The 16,395-nt window shown below is 42.5% G+C and overlaps 3 protein-coding genes across 6 annotated transcripts in view; 2 read left to right on the top strand and 1 right to left on the bottom strand.

The window, feature by feature from the left end:
* Positions 1 to 3,458: 3,458 nt before the first annotated feature.
* On the top strand, positions 3,459 to 8,326 carry hmox2b (heme oxygenase 2b). 2 transcript variants are annotated; one of them, XM_084037134.1, is made up of 7 exons: positions 3,459 to 3,515; positions 4,037 to 4,156; positions 4,746 to 4,841; positions 4,971 to 5,088; positions 5,252 to 5,743; positions 5,904 to 6,027; positions 6,125 to 8,326. In XM_084037134.1, the coding sequence occupies exons 3-7, from the start codon at positions 4,759 to 4,761 to the stop codon at positions 6,250 to 6,252; spliced, it is 945 nt and encodes a 314-aa protein (XP_083893260.1). In that variant the 5' UTR covers positions 3,459 to 3,515; positions 4,037 to 4,156; positions 4,746 to 4,758; the 3' UTR covers positions 6,253 to 8,326. The 2 variants fall into 2 exon arrangements, with proteins under 2 accessions (XP_083893260.1, XP_083893259.1); XM_084037133.1 differs by having other exon boundaries at positions 4,742 to 4,841.
* Positions 8,327 to 9,308: 982 nt separating this feature from the next.
* dnaja3a (DnaJ heat shock protein family (Hsp40) member A3a) lies at positions 9,309 to 13,360 on the bottom strand. 2 transcript variants are annotated; one of them, XM_084036558.1, is made up of 12 exons: positions 13,116 to 13,360; positions 12,445 to 12,578; positions 12,263 to 12,346; positions 11,930 to 12,136; positions 11,644 to 11,796; positions 11,417 to 11,564; positions 10,753 to 10,817; positions 10,429 to 10,557; positions 10,216 to 10,331; positions 9,962 to 10,059; positions 9,722 to 9,854; positions 9,309 to 9,468 (listed from the first exon to the last, which is right to left on the bottom strand). In XM_084036558.1, exons 1-11 carry the CDS (start codon positions 13,357 to 13,359, stop codon positions 9,736 to 9,738), a joined length of 1,497 nt encoding a protein of 498 aa, XP_083892684.1. In that variant the 5' UTR covers position 13,360; the 3' UTR covers positions 9,309 to 9,468; positions 9,722 to 9,735. The 2 variants fall into 2 exon arrangements, with proteins under 2 accessions (XP_083892684.1, XP_083892685.1); XM_084036559.1 differs by lacking the exon at positions 9,722 to 9,854.
* Positions 13,361 to 13,687: 327 nt separating this feature from the next.
* LOC311031027 (mitochondrial import inner membrane translocase subunit tim16-like) overlaps positions 13,688 to 16,395 on the top strand; it is a 91,263-nt gene continuing 88,555 nt past the window's right edge. For both annotated transcript variants that reach the window (XM_084037122.1, XM_084037120.1), the window contains exons 1-4: positions 13,688 to 13,875; positions 15,550 to 15,646; positions 15,841 to 15,921; positions 16,137 to 16,207. In XM_084037122.1, the coding sequence (XP_083893248.1) occupies positions 13,816 to 13,875; positions 15,550 to 15,646; positions 15,841 to 15,921; positions 16,137 to 16,207 (309 nt within the window). In that variant the 5' untranslated portion in view covers positions 13,688 to 13,815. The remainder of the gene's footprint in view (positions 13,876 to 15,549; positions 15,647 to 15,840; positions 15,922 to 16,136; positions 16,208 to 16,395) is intronic.

Raw genomic sequence — 16,395 nt, 5'->3', positions numbered from 1 at the left:
GTAGGTCGCTGGTGCAATGTTACAATGAATTAGAATGGCTTTTGCTCACATTCAAATTCAATTGGCATGTTTGCTCAGTGAGCATCGCCAATTTTTTCCTTGCTGATAAAAAATATCTTGAGCTTATCGTGACATTCCACTTTCTCAATAAACCTTGCTAACGTGGCTAACGTGCATATTGCTTCTATCAGACAACTGTCTTTTCTTTATTGATCCACCATTATTCAGGGACGTTCACAGCAGACAGTTTGACGCGGCGCAGCAAGAAAAGCACAGGTGGAACTAATAACCTTAACGATGTTGTAATCCTGCAATTCAATGCAGCATTGATGATGGCCTTTTCTCCTGCTGTTTCCCCCCATACTGTGTTTGTGAGTCACCTGTCTCTCTCTCGCTCTCTTCCCCTTTGTGTGTGTGTGTGTGTGAGCTGAGCTCTGATGATGGCACACCTGTGGCTCATTCACCTCATCAACTTCAGCTACAGTTAAACCCGTTTCTTGACTCCATTCGTTGCCAGGTTCATTCCCGTCAGTCCCCGTGGTTTCTTGTATCCGCTTGGCTTTGGGTTTTCTTTGCTTAGCTACCTGTATCTCAGGATCTCAGCCACGCTTGGCTCAGACTCTCAGCCTGGCTCTGCCATCCAGCCCACAGCCATCCTCTGCTCCTTTCGGCCTCGCCTGCCAGACATCTCTTGGCTCCGGCCTGCCTGCTAACTCCTGGAAAATTCCCCTCCTCCTTCCTCGCACGTTCTCCACTTCAATTAAAACAAACTGTTTGAAACTTCCCTGTCTCCAGTCTGTGTCTGCTCTTGAGTCCAGTTCAACATCCATTACAAGTATTTAGGGTTAATTTCTTTTTTTATTTGGGCTGTATCTCCGGAACGGTAAGTCGTAGAGATGGGCTAAAGACTAGTGTGTTCAGAAGGGTCGAATTAGGACCCTACTTCCCGAGATATAAGCAGAAATGTAAAAATTGGGGTTAGGGTTATGGTTTGGGGTTAGGGTTAGGGGGTTAGGATTAGGGTTATGGTTGGGGTTAGCAAAACAGATTATGACGTTTCCCTGTTTCTTCCATATTCTTGTGTCTTGTTGTTTAAGCATCTCTTGGCTTTTCTACTGTTTTGATGTTTCCCTCGTTGCCATAATGTGATCAAACGCATCGTATCAAACGTGCTATGTTAGTTGTATTCTGAAATGGACCTCCTGCTGCATTTTTTATGAGGCGTATTTTTATGAGATATTTTTGATGCAGCATTTGGAAGCTGTCCAAGCCATCAGCGTGTCCCATATGGGGTCCTCAAGGGTGACAAACAAAACCAAATGGCAGCAAAATACTCAAACAATCCTACAGTGAATGTGATTACCAAACGTTTTGTTTTTTTAAGTTTTTGACATTTAGCCTCCAAGATGATATGAAGTTTGCCAATCTTTCCCCCGTCAGAGGGGATTGAACAGCATCACTGGCACAAAATCACTTCCCAAAGCAATTTAACATAATGGCAACAGCTTGCTGGCCCCGTTGGGGGGAAGTGAATCATCTTGTTAGCTCATCTTTCCCCCCCACCAGCCTCCTTTGGCTCAGTAGCAAAACAGAGGGGGGGGGGGGGGGGGGGGGGGCTCAGCTGCCACGCCAACCAAGCATCTGACACTGCAGCCCACTGCCAGATTAATATCAGGCTCTGATGGTCATACAGACACACACACGTTCTCTCCACCATGCACATACACACAACCCTCAGGCTTTTAAATACACCTTGTGTTTAATCATTAACTGATGGACAAATCTGCTCAGCAAACAACATCGTACATGACTTGTGAGCAGCATGCGTGAATCATTTGTACAGAAAATCACCTGAAAGATCCTGATTAAACTATGATCTGTAATTATAGTTGGCAGAATATCCCAACAGCATGTTGTAAACAAAATGTGTTGTTTTTTTTTGTCCCAGAGGGATGGGCCAACATGTTATGTTTCCGTGGAAAGAGTCAAATTTCTGGTTGTCGATGTGTTTGGTGCAGTTCAGGACAAACACCTGTTAATCTGGAAGCAGTTATTGTAATTGCAAAGTACACTCAAGCTAATTACTGTAAGTGCGCTGCTCCAGTTCTGCCCCCATTTCACCTCCCCAAATCTCACTACTTCAATTTATTTGTTTCCTTAGTTTTTCAGCTCTGTTTGACTCATCAATGAGCATTGGGTATTGTGATCTGTTTGCATCCAGATGCCCCAGTTTGACTCCATAAAAGTAGCCATCTCTTATTTCTTTTTGGTCTTTCGTTCTGCTAATTTATGAATTTCAATTATAAAATGGCAAATACAAGATAATAAACCTTGTGTTGACAGACAATTATCTACCAAATTGGCCAAGGGAGTCAATCTGTTACAGCTAAAATGTGTTGGTGTTATCCTCAGGTAGGCCGATGGAAAGGAGGAAAGCAGAAGAGGAAGTGACCCGTCACATATTACCGACACTCAATTAAATAAGAACTGATGAGCCAATTTAACAATGCTGCAACAAACACCATCATAACAGAGATACGAAATAGACAAACACATCCCATGCATAATATATGCAAACACTACAACATAATATTACAGAATTTACTTTAATTTAAAGACATCACTTAAACTACAATATTAACTTAACAAAGTCTTTTTGACTGTATATTCAAAATGTGAAATGGAATCCTGCCGAACATGGTCTTTGGATGGTGTGAATGCCATCTTGTGGTTATTTTTCCTCTAGCCTGCTGATGTGGTCTTAGATCTTTGTCTTGCTATGATTTTGTAGTTTCTGGCACTTTGTGATGTGCAGCATAAGATGCAATCTGAGCAGTAAAATCAAACAGCACACTAACTCAGTAGTACTAGAGAACAAGCACAATTCATTACCATGTGAATTTTGTACAAGCAAAATACACTATCTGGTGTCATTGCCTCTTATTTGTTATTAACTTCTTGGTTGATCCTGGGATCAAGGAGAGGGAAATGTGAGAGGAAGTTTAATACCTTGTTCCCCTTTCCGCTGCGCTCCCTTCGCTGTGACTCTGCTGTTTGTTATCTTCACCTTTTAACACCGACATCCTTCTGCTCACACCAACCAGCACGCTCTCCTCACAAGCAGCGCAACTACCCAGTGTCAGAGGGTATGACACAACAATGCAGCAACAATTTTGGCGCCCCCCTCCAAAAAAAATAAGTGTGCTAGTCAGACATCATCAAGTATGGGCATTAAATAAAAAAGGTTTATTTTAAAGTATATCAGTATCGTGGCAATATTAGCAAATTAAACAAGTTATTAGTATTTATCATAGTAGAGTAGTAGTGTTAACAGTAGAAGTATTAATATTGGCAATAGTCATTTTGTAGATGTTTACCAATTTGAGTCCTCAGCGCTTCCCGTGGAGAAGCACGTGAAAGCGAGCAGCTGGGAGGGGGCGGAGCCAAACGTGCACTTCCGCTCTGATTTGTTGTTAACCGGCAGGAAGACCGCTGCGCTCGGTGGTGGGGTGAAGGTTTGTAATGTCAACATGTTTACCAACGGCCCTTCTTAACCGTCATGTGTATTCATTGGATGGGTGAATAAACGTGTCGTGTGTGCAATGCTTTATGTAACGCCGCTCGTCATATCTTGACTCCGTTTAGCCTGTTGGAAATGCTAGCTAGCCGTTAGCTATCTTAGCTAACGTCATGCCGCAAAGTTAGCCGTTGTAGTCAAAAATGATGCTCCTCGTCATGACGTCAGAATGAGCAAACAAGAAATTAGTTTGCGTCTCGAAGCAAAGTGGCTTGATTTGTGATTACGTTGAGGAACTGAACCGAGGTTAAATCACTTGCCCTTCGTACCACGCCAACTATTCTGTGTGACTTGTGGAAGACGCCGGAAAAGGCCCGTGCTGTGTTGTACGAGCTGCGTTTTGTTTGGCTGTGTGTTCATGTCGTTCAAGCCTGTTTCGAAGCAGCCTTTCCAACCCCTGCCAGACAGTATTAGCTTTCACTCACACGCTGCCTTTATCTCCATCTCCGTGTAAACAAGGTCAAAGCTTTAAAGCAGCTGAATTAACTGGGAGAAGACTTCTTTCCTTTGACCATCATCTCAGCGGCAATACAGTGAACTGAAGTGGGGTCATATCACTAGAGCTCGGCTGCCCCTCGGGTAAGGGTTCATCTATAATGAATACACACTGCATGGCTGTCATTTGTGTAAAGAGACAGTGATTTATTATTATTTTTTGTGTTGTTTGTAGTGGTTGAGTAAATATGCAAAGTATTTAAGAGGAACATTGTTAACATACATTGATTGTTGGACCTGATTGTTGTAATGGGATTGTTTTTGTCAACATTGTTATTTGGCCTTTTATCCCTGGCTCTGGATAACTTGTAGTTTCTATTGTACTGCATACTTATGTTTCCCCTATGCGTTGGTATTGTTTTGGTGCACAATATGTCAGACCTCTAGAACCACAGGGAACACGGCTGCGTCACATTGTTCCCGTGTTTATTCTGAAAGCCAGTTGCGCAATCTTGACTCAAGGGATACATTTAGACATCAGTAACTACAGGTCGTAGTAATGACACATTATACAATCTTGTTATGGTTGCATGTGCCTTGATTGCAACGATAGCAATATACTTCAAATATTTTATTAAAGTTTTAAATGTACAGTTGGATGAAACTTAAATATGACTGATGCCATATAATTTGATGTTGTTCACTTGTTCATTCTCGGGTATCTGTCAGACAGAAACCCACCTCTTATGTCAGCAGAGAAGATGGAAACAACAGCCAGTATGTCCAATGGGGAAGGGCCTGTATATGAGGGGAAGGAAGACACCCTCAGGTAAATCTCCCACTTGTGTTGTAACACCGTTACCTTTGAAACGGTGAAGTAAGCTTCCAAAAATAATATTTGTTGTGGTTCTGTCAAACACACATTATACATGATATTGTTCCCCTTTTTATTTCCCAGTGCTGATGATCTGTCTGAGTTGCTGGCAGCAGGGACCAAGGAAGTTCATGAAAAGGCTGAGAACACCCAGTTTGTGAAAGATTTCCTCAGGGGACGCATACGTAAAGAACTTTTCAAGGTGAGTCTGAAGGAAATCAGGGAAATGTATTTAATATTATAGTGTTTTATTAAACAAGCAAGATGAGTAAATACATGTAATAATTATGTAGGGAAAAAGAAGCAAAGAAAACCAGGCAAAGGAAACAAGCAATATTACATTTTAACTTTTCTTTCTTCCCCAGCTTGGTGCTGTGGCACTCTACTATACTTATACAGCCATGGAAGAAGAGATCGAAAGGAACAAAGACCACCCCCACTTTGCCCCTCTATATTTTCCTACAGAGCTGCACCGCCACGAGTCCCTGGCCCGTGACCTTGAGTACTTTTACGGCCCAGATTGGAAGAGCGTGGTCAGCTGCTCCCCGGCCACCCAACGCTATGTGGACCGTATTCATCAAGTAGGACAGGAGGACCCAGTACTGCTTGTGTCCCATGCATACACCCGCTACATGGGGGACCTGTCTGGGGGCCAAGTGCTGAAGAAGGTGGCGCAGAGAGCCATGAAGCTGCCGTCCACAGGAGAGGGCCTGGAATTCTATCAGTTTGATGGCATCCATAGTGCCAAAGCATTCAAGCAGCTGTACCGTAGTCGTATGAACGAGCTGGAACTGGACGTGGGAATAAAGAAGAGACTGGTAGACGAGGCTGTCATGGCCTTCCAGTTCAACATGGAGGTAAGAGGCCAGGGACCCCGAATGGATGTGGAAGAGATGGAGCAAATAAGAAATGGAAGATATGTTAAATACTTGTCAGATCACTGTACTGTTCACAATACACAACTTGCTACCAGTGTCTTGAAGTCGTTAATTAGATATTGTATGTTTGTGCTGGCAGGTGTTTGATGAGTTGGAAGAGTTGGGTAAAAGCATCCAGGAGGATGTTTTAGATGCTGGCATGCCCGTCCATGGAGCAATGGGTGGAGACATCAGCAAGTGTCCCTACTATACTGCCAAAATGGGTATGCTTTTATGCTTTTTTGTCTAGCACTGTGCCACGATAAGGCTTTCATAAAGGTATCGTGAACTAATTTCGTTTCTGTGCTCCCTGTGTCATAGCGGCGTCTGGTGGAACGGCGTACGCCTGTCAGCTCGCCATGGCTGTCCTCCGACATCCAACGGGTCAGGTCCTGTTTGCTACTTGGTTTGCTGCACTGGCTGGATTGGCTGCCTGGTATCTGATGTGATGCAACAGTCGCCCTGCTGTCACTCTGCTGCTGTAAGAGAGAGGGAGGAGAGACATAGAAGAACAGTAAGGAGCATTTGAGAACTCCCTCCAGCTGTTGACCATTTCATAGTTTCATAGAAACATTCTCAACGGGTCCAAGATTATTTATGGCTGATGTGAAATCAACTTGGGTCCGTTGCTTATCGATGGAATTCCAATTAAATGATCTGTAGGAACATTAGGATGTCGTCTCTATCCATCCATCCATCCATCCATCCATCCATCCATCAAGCCTTACCTCACTCTAATTTATCCTCTGGTCTTTTTATTTCTCCTTCATACTATCCCTCCATACTTTGTCCTTCCACTGTGTTCGGTCATATAGAATCACACGGTGTTTTTAGCTAATTTGCTGTGAAATTGCATTTCCTCACAATTTTATATGATGACAGATTGACAAAGCATGGTGACTTTAAGATGCTATTGGATATGTGGCTATACAATGATACATTACTCAATGATGGTGAATGGATTCCCAAAAATTCATTCATGGTGAGTTGAGATATCATGGTGATTAATATCATGGTGAAATTTACTCCGCAAATGTTATGTGTAAGTATAATTGCACAGTATGTTTTCCCTGTGCGGACAGCTTTGATTTTGAATGATAACTTTGTGTTTTTGCATCAAAATACTTTAATTTGACCAGAAAGAGGAAGTAATGATAATTAATAATGCAACTACTAATCTACACATTGATTGAAGTTCCAAAGACATTTGTTAAAACACAGTGCACTACCGTTATGTTCTTTGATTTAAATAAGGCCTCAAATATTTCCTAAAAGTAACAGGTGTACTGTGAGACATTTGATGGGAATCCATTTTTTAAAAATATATTTTTCTTAAAAAAAAAAAAAAATAGCACATCTACACTGTGTAGTATCTTTCAGAAATGAGTGAATATTCTGGATATTTCACTCTCCACTGTTGCATGTTAAAATGTACAACTTACCTGCTTCAGAATGATATGTTATGGCATATTGAATTTTTAAAAAAACATATGCATAGCTTAACTGTCCAAGATGAGGAAAAATGTGGTTTTACCTGTCACAGGAGCCTACATTAGGACAACAGTGTTCACAGAGGGGATTGCAGCTTTTTCAAAAAGGAAATACTTGTAATGGTTTGTCTATATGAAGGCTAAAATGTCTGAGAGTAATGGTTTATTATGAACTTCAGGTTAGGTACTTACAGGTAGGTCCTTTAGCAGCTCAGCTCTAGTATGCATCATCAATAAAACTGTAATCATTATTCATATTTTGTTCATACTGTATGTTGGGAACTTTCCCATTAATGCACAACTGTATTTTCAACAGATTAGGAGGAATATATTCTGCGTACTTTATGCAGTGTAATTGCACTGTTCTGCAACTGAAGTTTAATATTGACACAGTAATGATATTTAATTATCTTGTTTGTTTTTGTCACAAGGAAACCTGCTGAAATCAACATTTCAACTGGTTCCCTGTGCTTTGTGTATTTGCACAACACATAATATACGGTATGGATGGAGAGTATTCTTTCACCAACAAAACTCATTCAGATCTGATCGTACATAGAAACCACAGTGATGATGTGTTTTGTATTTGAGAGTCTCAGGTTCAGGTTGCAGCAGATGGCAATACAATGCACCGCATAGGACTATAACAGGAACTGCCCTATTTCAATGTCAGTGTTTTATTTTTTATGCCAGCGTGATGTGTCAAAATGCTATAGTATGTTTTTGGATGTACTGAAGGAGGGGGGGGGGGGGGGTACTTGAATCTCAGGAGTACAGGTAGTTTTAGTCTAGGATTAAACCTCAGATTAAAGTGAGTGAGTTGGATGCTTGACTCATTCATGTTTTTTTTTTTTTTAATTCTCTTGCGTTTTCAATAACTGCTCTTAATCCCTTTGTGTATCTAACTGGACATAGCTTTATAGTGTTTGACTGGAATTGCATTGTACGAGAGTGAAACCCCAGGAGTATGTTGTCAATTATGAAATTAATTCTGATTTCATTCTCATGCAGAAATAAAGGTGATTCACATGGACTGGTGTTTTCTTATCACAATACAAATCTCAAGAACTTAGTATTTTCATCACATACATTAGTTTACAAAGCAAGTTATTGAAGGTGTTTGAAACAAAATGATCCCAGATTCATACTGATCTAGGCTTGTAAACCTTCTAAATTAAGATGGTGAACCATTAAACCTGCCAGATAAACATTAGTATATTAGCATTTTCACTGTGAGCAAGTTAGCATCCTAAAAAAAAAAAAGCATGTACAACTTCAGAGCCATAGTACAGCCTCCCAGGGCTTTAAAACAACTATAATTCAATAGCTAAAAAAAAACATACCTTTTGTGGTGTTTCTAATGTTCTGAATGTTAAGTTTGTATCTGAATGAAGAACAAAGTGTGTATTTTTATGAAACAGGCTTTTCTCAGACCGTAGCTTTATTATAGATTGACAGTATATCTCTTCTATGTAACACACTGATGCACCAGTTTGATCCACGTCAACATACAAATGTAGTGAGTGTGCGGGATTCTCTCTCATAATGCAAAGGGTTAAAAGAGGGACAGCGTTCGGTCGTCACAGTTCAGGAAAGCCAAACGGAGCCAATAATTACTTTCCCCTGCAGACACATTGTCCAACACAAAGGTAAACATGTAGTCTGGTCGTCTTCAACCGACAGCACAGACAATACAACCAAATCATACAGAACAAAAGGACTGAAACTTTTGAATGAATCTGTAGTCTTTTTCAATATAATTTATTATACTGTGCACATGGATTCTCTTATCCCCACAAAGTTTTTCTTTTTTTTTTTTAAATGAGGATCAACAGAAAACCAACATGCACCGAATGCTATGACAAATTAAAAGTCCTTCCTGCCCAAATGTCTACAAAGGACATCTGACTGAAGAGGTGATTAGAGCACTAAAACATCCTCTTGTGTGTGGATTCACTTTGGCAGAGGAACGGAGCAGGCGATCCTCCATCTTATTCGCTACAGGGCTGGGTAGGTAGGTCCGTGCTGATCCATCCAGAACCTTTGTAGGCCTCATCCAACACCCAATACTCCTCAACCACCTGTCCCTTTATGATGTGGCGGGGCTTGGCTTACCCTGTCCTCCTGCCCTCTGATCTAACGATGACGCTTCTCAGTTCCAGGATGACCTTTTACCTTTAAGAAGACAGAAAAAAGGTTGTAAAATGAGCTTGCAAGGCAGTCCCAGCCATACAAACAATGACATATACAACAGATATTTAGAAAATCCAAGACTGGCAAGACATCTAGCTAAATGCAGGAGTGCAAGCATCAGTTTTTATGTGACAGCCACAAACCAGATAATGAAACATTATTCCCCAAAAAAGGATCACATTCGTGAAGACCAGAATAAAGAAAATAACTTGGGATAAATCAATACCAGTCCTACCTGGTTTGCGGCTGTCAGGAAGAACTAAACAATTTCTTTAATTTGGAGAAGAAGCCCCCATTTTGTTTCAACTCTTCCTTCTTGTCATGCTCGCTTTGCCCTGCCTCAGAACGCTTACCACTGCTGCCCCCACCTGGACAGAGATTAACGCTGCATCAGCTTACTTTCCCAAAAACCTCCTTTCAGAAGATGGTGGGAATGGGTAGGTTATGAAAAGGGTGAGTGTGATCGTCCTCTAACCTGTGGTGGTGGTCGTTACACCGTTCACTGTCCCCTCCACGTCCGTCTCGTCCTCAGCATAGCTCGCTAGCAGAGATTTTTGTCTGTCTGTCAGTGTCCTGCACAGGAAAGCGTTTTAGTTTTATATTTTTTAGCCCATTTCTCCAATACAGCAGCAAGAGCAACGTATTCAATCACAAGGCCCATGTCCCAATCAGGTAGAAATTAAGTGGATGAAGTTGACTGAAGATATGCATTTTTCTGTGGAGTCTTACTTGGGTACTTTTATTTTGACATGGACATAATGGTCTCCGTAGCCATAGCCGGTGACACGAGCGATTCCCTTCCCTGACAGACGAATCCTCTGGTCCGTCTGGATGCCTGCAGGGATCTGAGCACGAGTAAAAATACAGTTGTTTATTACAGTGTCTGTGTTTGAAATGTGTCCCTATTAGAGGAGAAGCCTGGGAATGTGCGCGTCTACTTACTGATAAGTTAAGTGTTTCATAAAGGCCCTGTGCCCTGGCTGTGCCACCCAGGATAGCTTGTGCCACGGAGACAAAAAGGTCAGAGTGGAGGTCTGCACCGTCCCTCCTGAACACAGGACTCTTTTGGACCTGGACACCAACCCAGAACCCATCACAAACAATTACACATGATATCAAACATAATCTCAAGAAGAAGTACTCGGCTCAATGCCTCCTACTAGTCCACACAACTACAGTACATTACATAAGACAATCCCATTATATATATAGTAAACATGCACTTCATGGAGATCTATTTCTGGGTTTATCGATGAAGATACTCACCCTAAATGTGATGAAGACCTCCTTCTTACCGACGGGCATTCTGACTGTCTGACCATCCTCCACTCCTTGAAGCAAAAACAAACCACAGTTAGACGTTGTAAGTGTCGGGATTATCGGGAGAAGAGCAACAATGTGTTTGTATTTGTCCAACTAGCATAATTTAACTATGTTTGAGAAAACTATAACTGTGATGATTGTGGGTTTAAAAAAACCCAAAACAACCCAATGAAATGTGGTCACATACATCCAAAGCCATTGCAGGCAAGTGCTGGACCAAATGAAGCTAGTAATAAAGTAGTTGTAGTAAAATATAAATAAAGGTTAGACACCATTTGTTAGCACAGAAGCTAATGCTCTCTTCAGAAAAACAAACACTTTTGGATTTGCTAAGAAAAAATAGTATCGCATGTATTCAAATGATGAATTATGTTCAGCTGTGTATCTCTACGTTTAAGACATTTTCATGAATTTAGAAGATAATAAAAGGTGACATCATCAAAGGAGTCAGGAAACTCTACAGCGGAGGAGACGGTTGCAGCTACTACCTATGGCTAACATGTCACTGGGTGACTTTTCATGCCCATTCATGGTGGTAAGAAAGAAAAATCCCTTGGAGGTGTTTACAGTGTGTAAACAGTTTTAACAGACATTAAGTGAGACTGACCTGCAGGCACAGGAACTGTCACTGTCTTCCTCTGCTTGGTCTGTCCGCTCCCACGGCAGGAGTGACAGGGAGTCGAAATGACTGTGCCTTTGCCACCACAGCGGCGGCATGTGGAGCGCATCACAAACGGGCCCGTGTTCACGGTTTCCTACAGTGTGGACAAAACACGCGTTTAGTGATGCAACACAAACCATCTTGGAAGAAAGGCGGTGCGTCGGAGCTCTTACCATGCCGGAGCCGTTGCATGTGTGGCAGTGCTGGACTTTGGTGCCTGGCTCGTTGCCTTTACCATCACAGCGCTGGCAGGCTGCTTCTACGTTAACGGAAAACTCTTTGTTGACTCCCTTTGCTGCTTGAGTGAACGTCAGCTCCATAAAGTACTGTGTTGAAGTAAAAAACAAACAAACAGAGGGTGCCAAAAATTCATCACACTGAAAATGCACCAGATGAGCTCTCAAAGCAAAATCAACAATTGACTTTCCTTTCATTTGCATTTTACAATACTCCACCAACCTCCTGTGGCTGTTCAAATATGGCATTGAAGTCCCCAAAGCCACGGCCTCCAGAGAATTCCCCAAAGATCTTGCGGAAGAGCTCTTCCGGGTCCACGCTGCTGGCCTGTCCAGACCAGTAACCCTGCCCTCCATGAGCCTGACCACCATCAAAGCCTGTTGATCCATACGTATCGTACTGCTTCCTCTTCCCTTCATCACTCAGGATCTGACAGAAACATGGAGGAAAGTTTAATTGGTGCATTTGTTACTTAAGATATGAAGATAAAACCCATGGGGAGAAATGTACATTAGAAGTGTCAAGTCAGAGTTTGAATGAAGACTGGGACTAAACCTCATAAGCTTCAGCCAGCTGAGCAAATTTTTCCTTGGCTTGTGGGTCCTCTTTGTTGGTGTCAGGGTGGTACTTTTTGGCCATCTGAGGGACAACGAGGACAAACACACTGTCAACTACTGTGATAACTGGTCGTCTGAGCAACAATGGGAGTTCTGAATGGATGTCAGGCAGAAGCAGACCTGGTAGTAGGCTTTCTTGATCTCTTTCTGCGTTGCTGTGCGAGGTACGCCAAGGATCTGGTATAAGTCCTTGCTGCGTGCAGAGGCACTTGTGTGAAACGACAGCGTGCTGGCAGCATGGGGCGATTTGATACCTGGAATGTGTCAAAACAGGTTAAATTCAATTTAGAACAGTAGAGCTTCATTCTAACTAACTGCATTTTGTCCACCATCTAAAAGCTAAATCATCTCATCTGCATAATTTACTGTTTATAGTGTACTTGTGGGATGCATATGCTTTTCAAGGAGAGATCAGTAATTAACCTACTGGGCTGCGGTTGAGTTCCGGTTAAAATAAGGGGAAACCACGGTCACAACCTGCTGGGTCGCAGAATACGATGTAACGCTGGCATAACCTTGCAAATTCAACTTAATTACTGTAATCCAAAGTTAGCTAAATTGAATGCATCACATAACACCCACTATCTCTAATGCTAAGTGCATACATGAAGATGTATTTTTGTGTTACAAGCCCACCTTGTAACACAAATGATCGCTTGGGTCCATAACAAGATACGTTAAGTTTGTTTCACCCTGCGTCACATGAGTAAACCAGCAATAACACAACATTTAGCCTAGCATAGCTTAGCCTAGCCTAGCCCAGGCCACTACCGTATGGTGAACACACTCACCTGACAGCCCTCTCAATGTCAACGCGTTCCCTGCTCCGCCACACATCAGGTTCCCTCCCTGCCATAGCTTTTCCGCTCCCAGGGTAGAGAACCCGCGGGCCCCTCCACCGCCAGCGCAGACAACCGCACCGGCAGCCCCGCGGTGTCCAGAGGACACGAAGACGGTCAACCAGCGTGAGGAACACCGGGCAGCCGTGGACGCCATAATTCCTGCACTAGCCGCGGCTCGGTACTCATTGCGCATGCTCGGCACGGAGTGGGCGTCACCGAGAGTGCAGAGATATTCGGCTTCAAGATGATGCTCCCACAAGAAACACGACTTGCAGAACTTTCTCTTAAATCGTACTGTTCCTTTTTTATAAACTCTCCACAAGTGCCTCCAATAGATAAAAACAAACGGCATGGTTAAACATATTCAAACAGTATAAGTTTAATTTTGTCAAAGAGCATCACAAGTGTCAGGTAAAAAAAAAGGATGCACATGTTTTCACATCCGAGGCAGCACGTGATACAGCAGGGGTTTCTCTAGTAGCGTTTGAAACGAAAAACTCCGCCCAAGCGAACAGCTCCGTGGAGCAAAACGAGCGGACACACCAGGCGGCCAACCTGAACTGTCAGTTGTAACAGGAGTCCTCTGCCGAGTACCAACTAGCTCGACAGAGACACCCGGAAGGCACGCAAGTCAATTTGAGAGAGCAGCATGAATCGCTTTAAGACCTCCAAATTCAAAAACACCACTCCAAAAATTGCCAAGAAAGATGTGAGTAGCTCACGAGCGCTAGTTGCATAAGCTAACACTAGCTTTGGTTATTAGCTGTGCTACTTAAGTTGTGTTTTGGTTAACGCCTGCTTGCAAGGGATGTTGAACTTCCTGCATCTGTGAGGGCTGCTTGGTATTGAGACTACACGAAAATCTGAATTCGCACTGGTTGATGGTATTCGCGCGAACTACTTGCTAGTATTGGATAAACTACAAGCCATGTGGTTACATAGAGATGCTAGCCTACATCGGACGATGCAGTTACGCCCATCATCATCATAATGCTATTATGTTATAGCTAACTGTTACACAATTTCCTATTACATAGATTTGCTATGTCAGCCAAAGAAAGATACACGTTTGAATGGCAAATGCGTTTAAGTGATGTTGCTGTCATGATGCTTCTCTGTCAAGTGATAACTGTCCTGTAGGCTGCAAGAGCCGACGTGTCTGGACGGGACTAGAGTGCCTTGCATACAAATCTGCCATTTTTTCTCGTCCCCTGGACCCATTTATTTTAGTTGAAACGCCTGCAGCTTTCTGCTGAGGAGGATTACGTAATTCCCTACCTTGTTGTTTTTTTACTGAGGTTGTAAAATGCTCGGTATTTGCAGAGACAGTGGATACTTTTTGGCGTCTCTCCAATCTCGACGCAGGATCCAGGACAGCAGGTGGTGCTTTGCCAACGTGGATGTCAAACTAGCCTTTTGACACTTCAAACAACAGACCAATGAATATGTACGAGCGTGGTTATTCCAGTGCTGAAGTCATGTGACTTGTCAAACGCTCCAGAAAGAGAGAAAATGGGCACAGGAAGTGAGAGGAAGCAGGCAGCATGCCTGGATGTGAAGGGACAAGAATGCAAAGATAATTGGGACGTTTTCTCCCCAGATTCTGGGTCTGTGGATGGTTTCACGGCAGAACATATTCAGTCTGTCTCTTTAATCCTCAGAAAAATGCAGAAAAACCGGATTTTGCAAAGGTTGACCCAAATTGATATATTAAGGGGAGGCCTTTTGTAGTTTAAAAGGTGTTTTTCATTTTAAATGATGCTACAGATACAGCAATTATATCTCTGGATGCTGAAAACAAGTTTGACACAATGGAGTAGTCATACCTGTAATAACTTACAATATACATCATATTCATAAGCACAACCTGAAATACACAGTTTACACTTAAACACAGCACGGCTTTGTGTCACACGGGTGACGGTAATCCGAGTATATGCATACCTTTTTAAATGCCCCCAGTTGACCAAATGTCTGTTGTGGTTGATTCTGTAACAGTTTTCTGAGGAGCAGCACAGCAGCGGCTGTTAGAGCGTGTTGTCTGGACACTCAGACCTCTCGCTGCTCTCGCCCTGTTAATGTTGAAAGAGGTTTTCATAGTTCTCCGCCGTGCAACACGGGGAACTTCCTCAACATTCAGAGGCACTTATGCTCTCGGCTAGATCCTTCCTTTTTATTTCAATGTTGTTCACTTTTTTTTTTATTATTCTAGTTGAGACAGCAACACGGTCATGTGTGCGCCTGTAATATTGTGAAACAGATGTTTTTCTGTGAACACTTATTTTCCTCTCTGTTGTTTTGTCTGACCCCAAATATCCAGATTCATTATCATAACCATTTGTTATGATCCTTTACTTGTGCTCTCAATGTCTTTTGAATCCAGGGATGGATCAACAATGTCCGAGCTGGTTCCTTCTCCTGCCAAGGAAACCACATCAAAGCGAGTTCCAAGTTGGTGGCCTTCAACACTGAGCAGGCTGGTAAGGCTATAAAAGTGTGTGCAACAGTAACGATTGCCTCATGCAGACAGAAGGATCCACACTTTCAGCCCCGTTTCATCTGTTCAGAATAAAGAGGCAACTGAATCATCACACAAAAAGGATTCCCGAGGAAAAAAGTATTTTCATGCACTATAAAGACCGATCAATTACATTTTCTGGTCATGTGTCTGCAGGTGGAGGTATGCTGGGCCTGTCCTCAGTCAAACCTGGTTCGGATGGCAAATGGACAGTCACGCAGATTTCCTGCCATTCTGGTAGTAAATTAATGTTACTTAATTGTCATTTTCTTCACATCACAGTCCTCTTCTTTTCCTCCCGTGCTTGTCCCCTTTCCCCTGAATAACTGCCACCATTAATGGAGACTCTTTCAAGAAAAGCAATCAAATGCAAATGCTTTTTCTCAAAAAGGAAATAAACTAAGACAGACATAATTTTTATCATTCTATTTGTTTCCTCCCCTCTCTGTCAGATCTGGTGACTGATATGGACTTTTCTCCTTTTGATGAAAGTCTCCTGGCAACGTGCTCTGGAGATGAAACGGTGATATTTCTTTTCTCTTTCTTTCTGATCTTGTTGTTGTATACTTCCACATAAGTTCGCCTTCCATCATCTCGGGGCTCTGTTATTCCTGGCAGGGCTTTGAATAGGAAATGAACCTGCTGGTTTTTTTTTTGTTATTGAAACCCTTTTGAAGACTCCCTCCTCTCAGCACATTATCCTCAGCCACA

Source organism: Eutrigla gurnardus (assembly GCF_963514095.1).
Source record: "Eutrigla gurnardus genome assembly, chromosome: 20".
In the NCBI taxonomy this organism is placed as follows: Eukaryota; Metazoa; Chordata; class Actinopteri; order Perciformes; family Triglidae; genus Eutrigla; species Eutrigla gurnardus.
Note: the sequence above shows the minus strand (reverse complement) of the source record. Positions and strands in the feature narration are given on the sequence as shown.

Coding starts and splice junctions, on each gene's coding strand:
- hmox2b (XM_084037134.1), top strand. CDS start 4,759: ATGTCAGCAGAGAAGATGGAAACAACAGCCAGTATGTCCAATGGGGAA. Junction 5,089..5,251: donor TACGTAAAGAACTTTTCAAG/GTGAGTCTGAAG, acceptor TTTCTTCCCCAG/CTTGGTGCTGTGGCACTCTA. Junction 5,744..5,903: donor CCTTCCAGTTCAACATGGAG/GTAAGAGGCCAG, acceptor TTGTGCTGGCAG/GTGTTTGATGAGTTGGAAGA.
- dnaja3a (XM_084036558.1), bottom strand. CDS start 13,359: ATGCGCAATGAGTACCGAGCCGCGGCTAGTGCAGGAATTATGGCGTCC. Junction 10,332..10,428: donor ATGAAACACTTAACTTATCA/GTAAGTAGACGC, acceptor ACTCGTGCTCAG/ATCCCTGCAGGCATCCAGAC. Junction 9,855..9,961: donor TGTAACGACCACCACCACAG/GTTAGAGGACGA, acceptor ATCTCTGTCCAG/GTGGGGGCAGCAGTGGTAAG.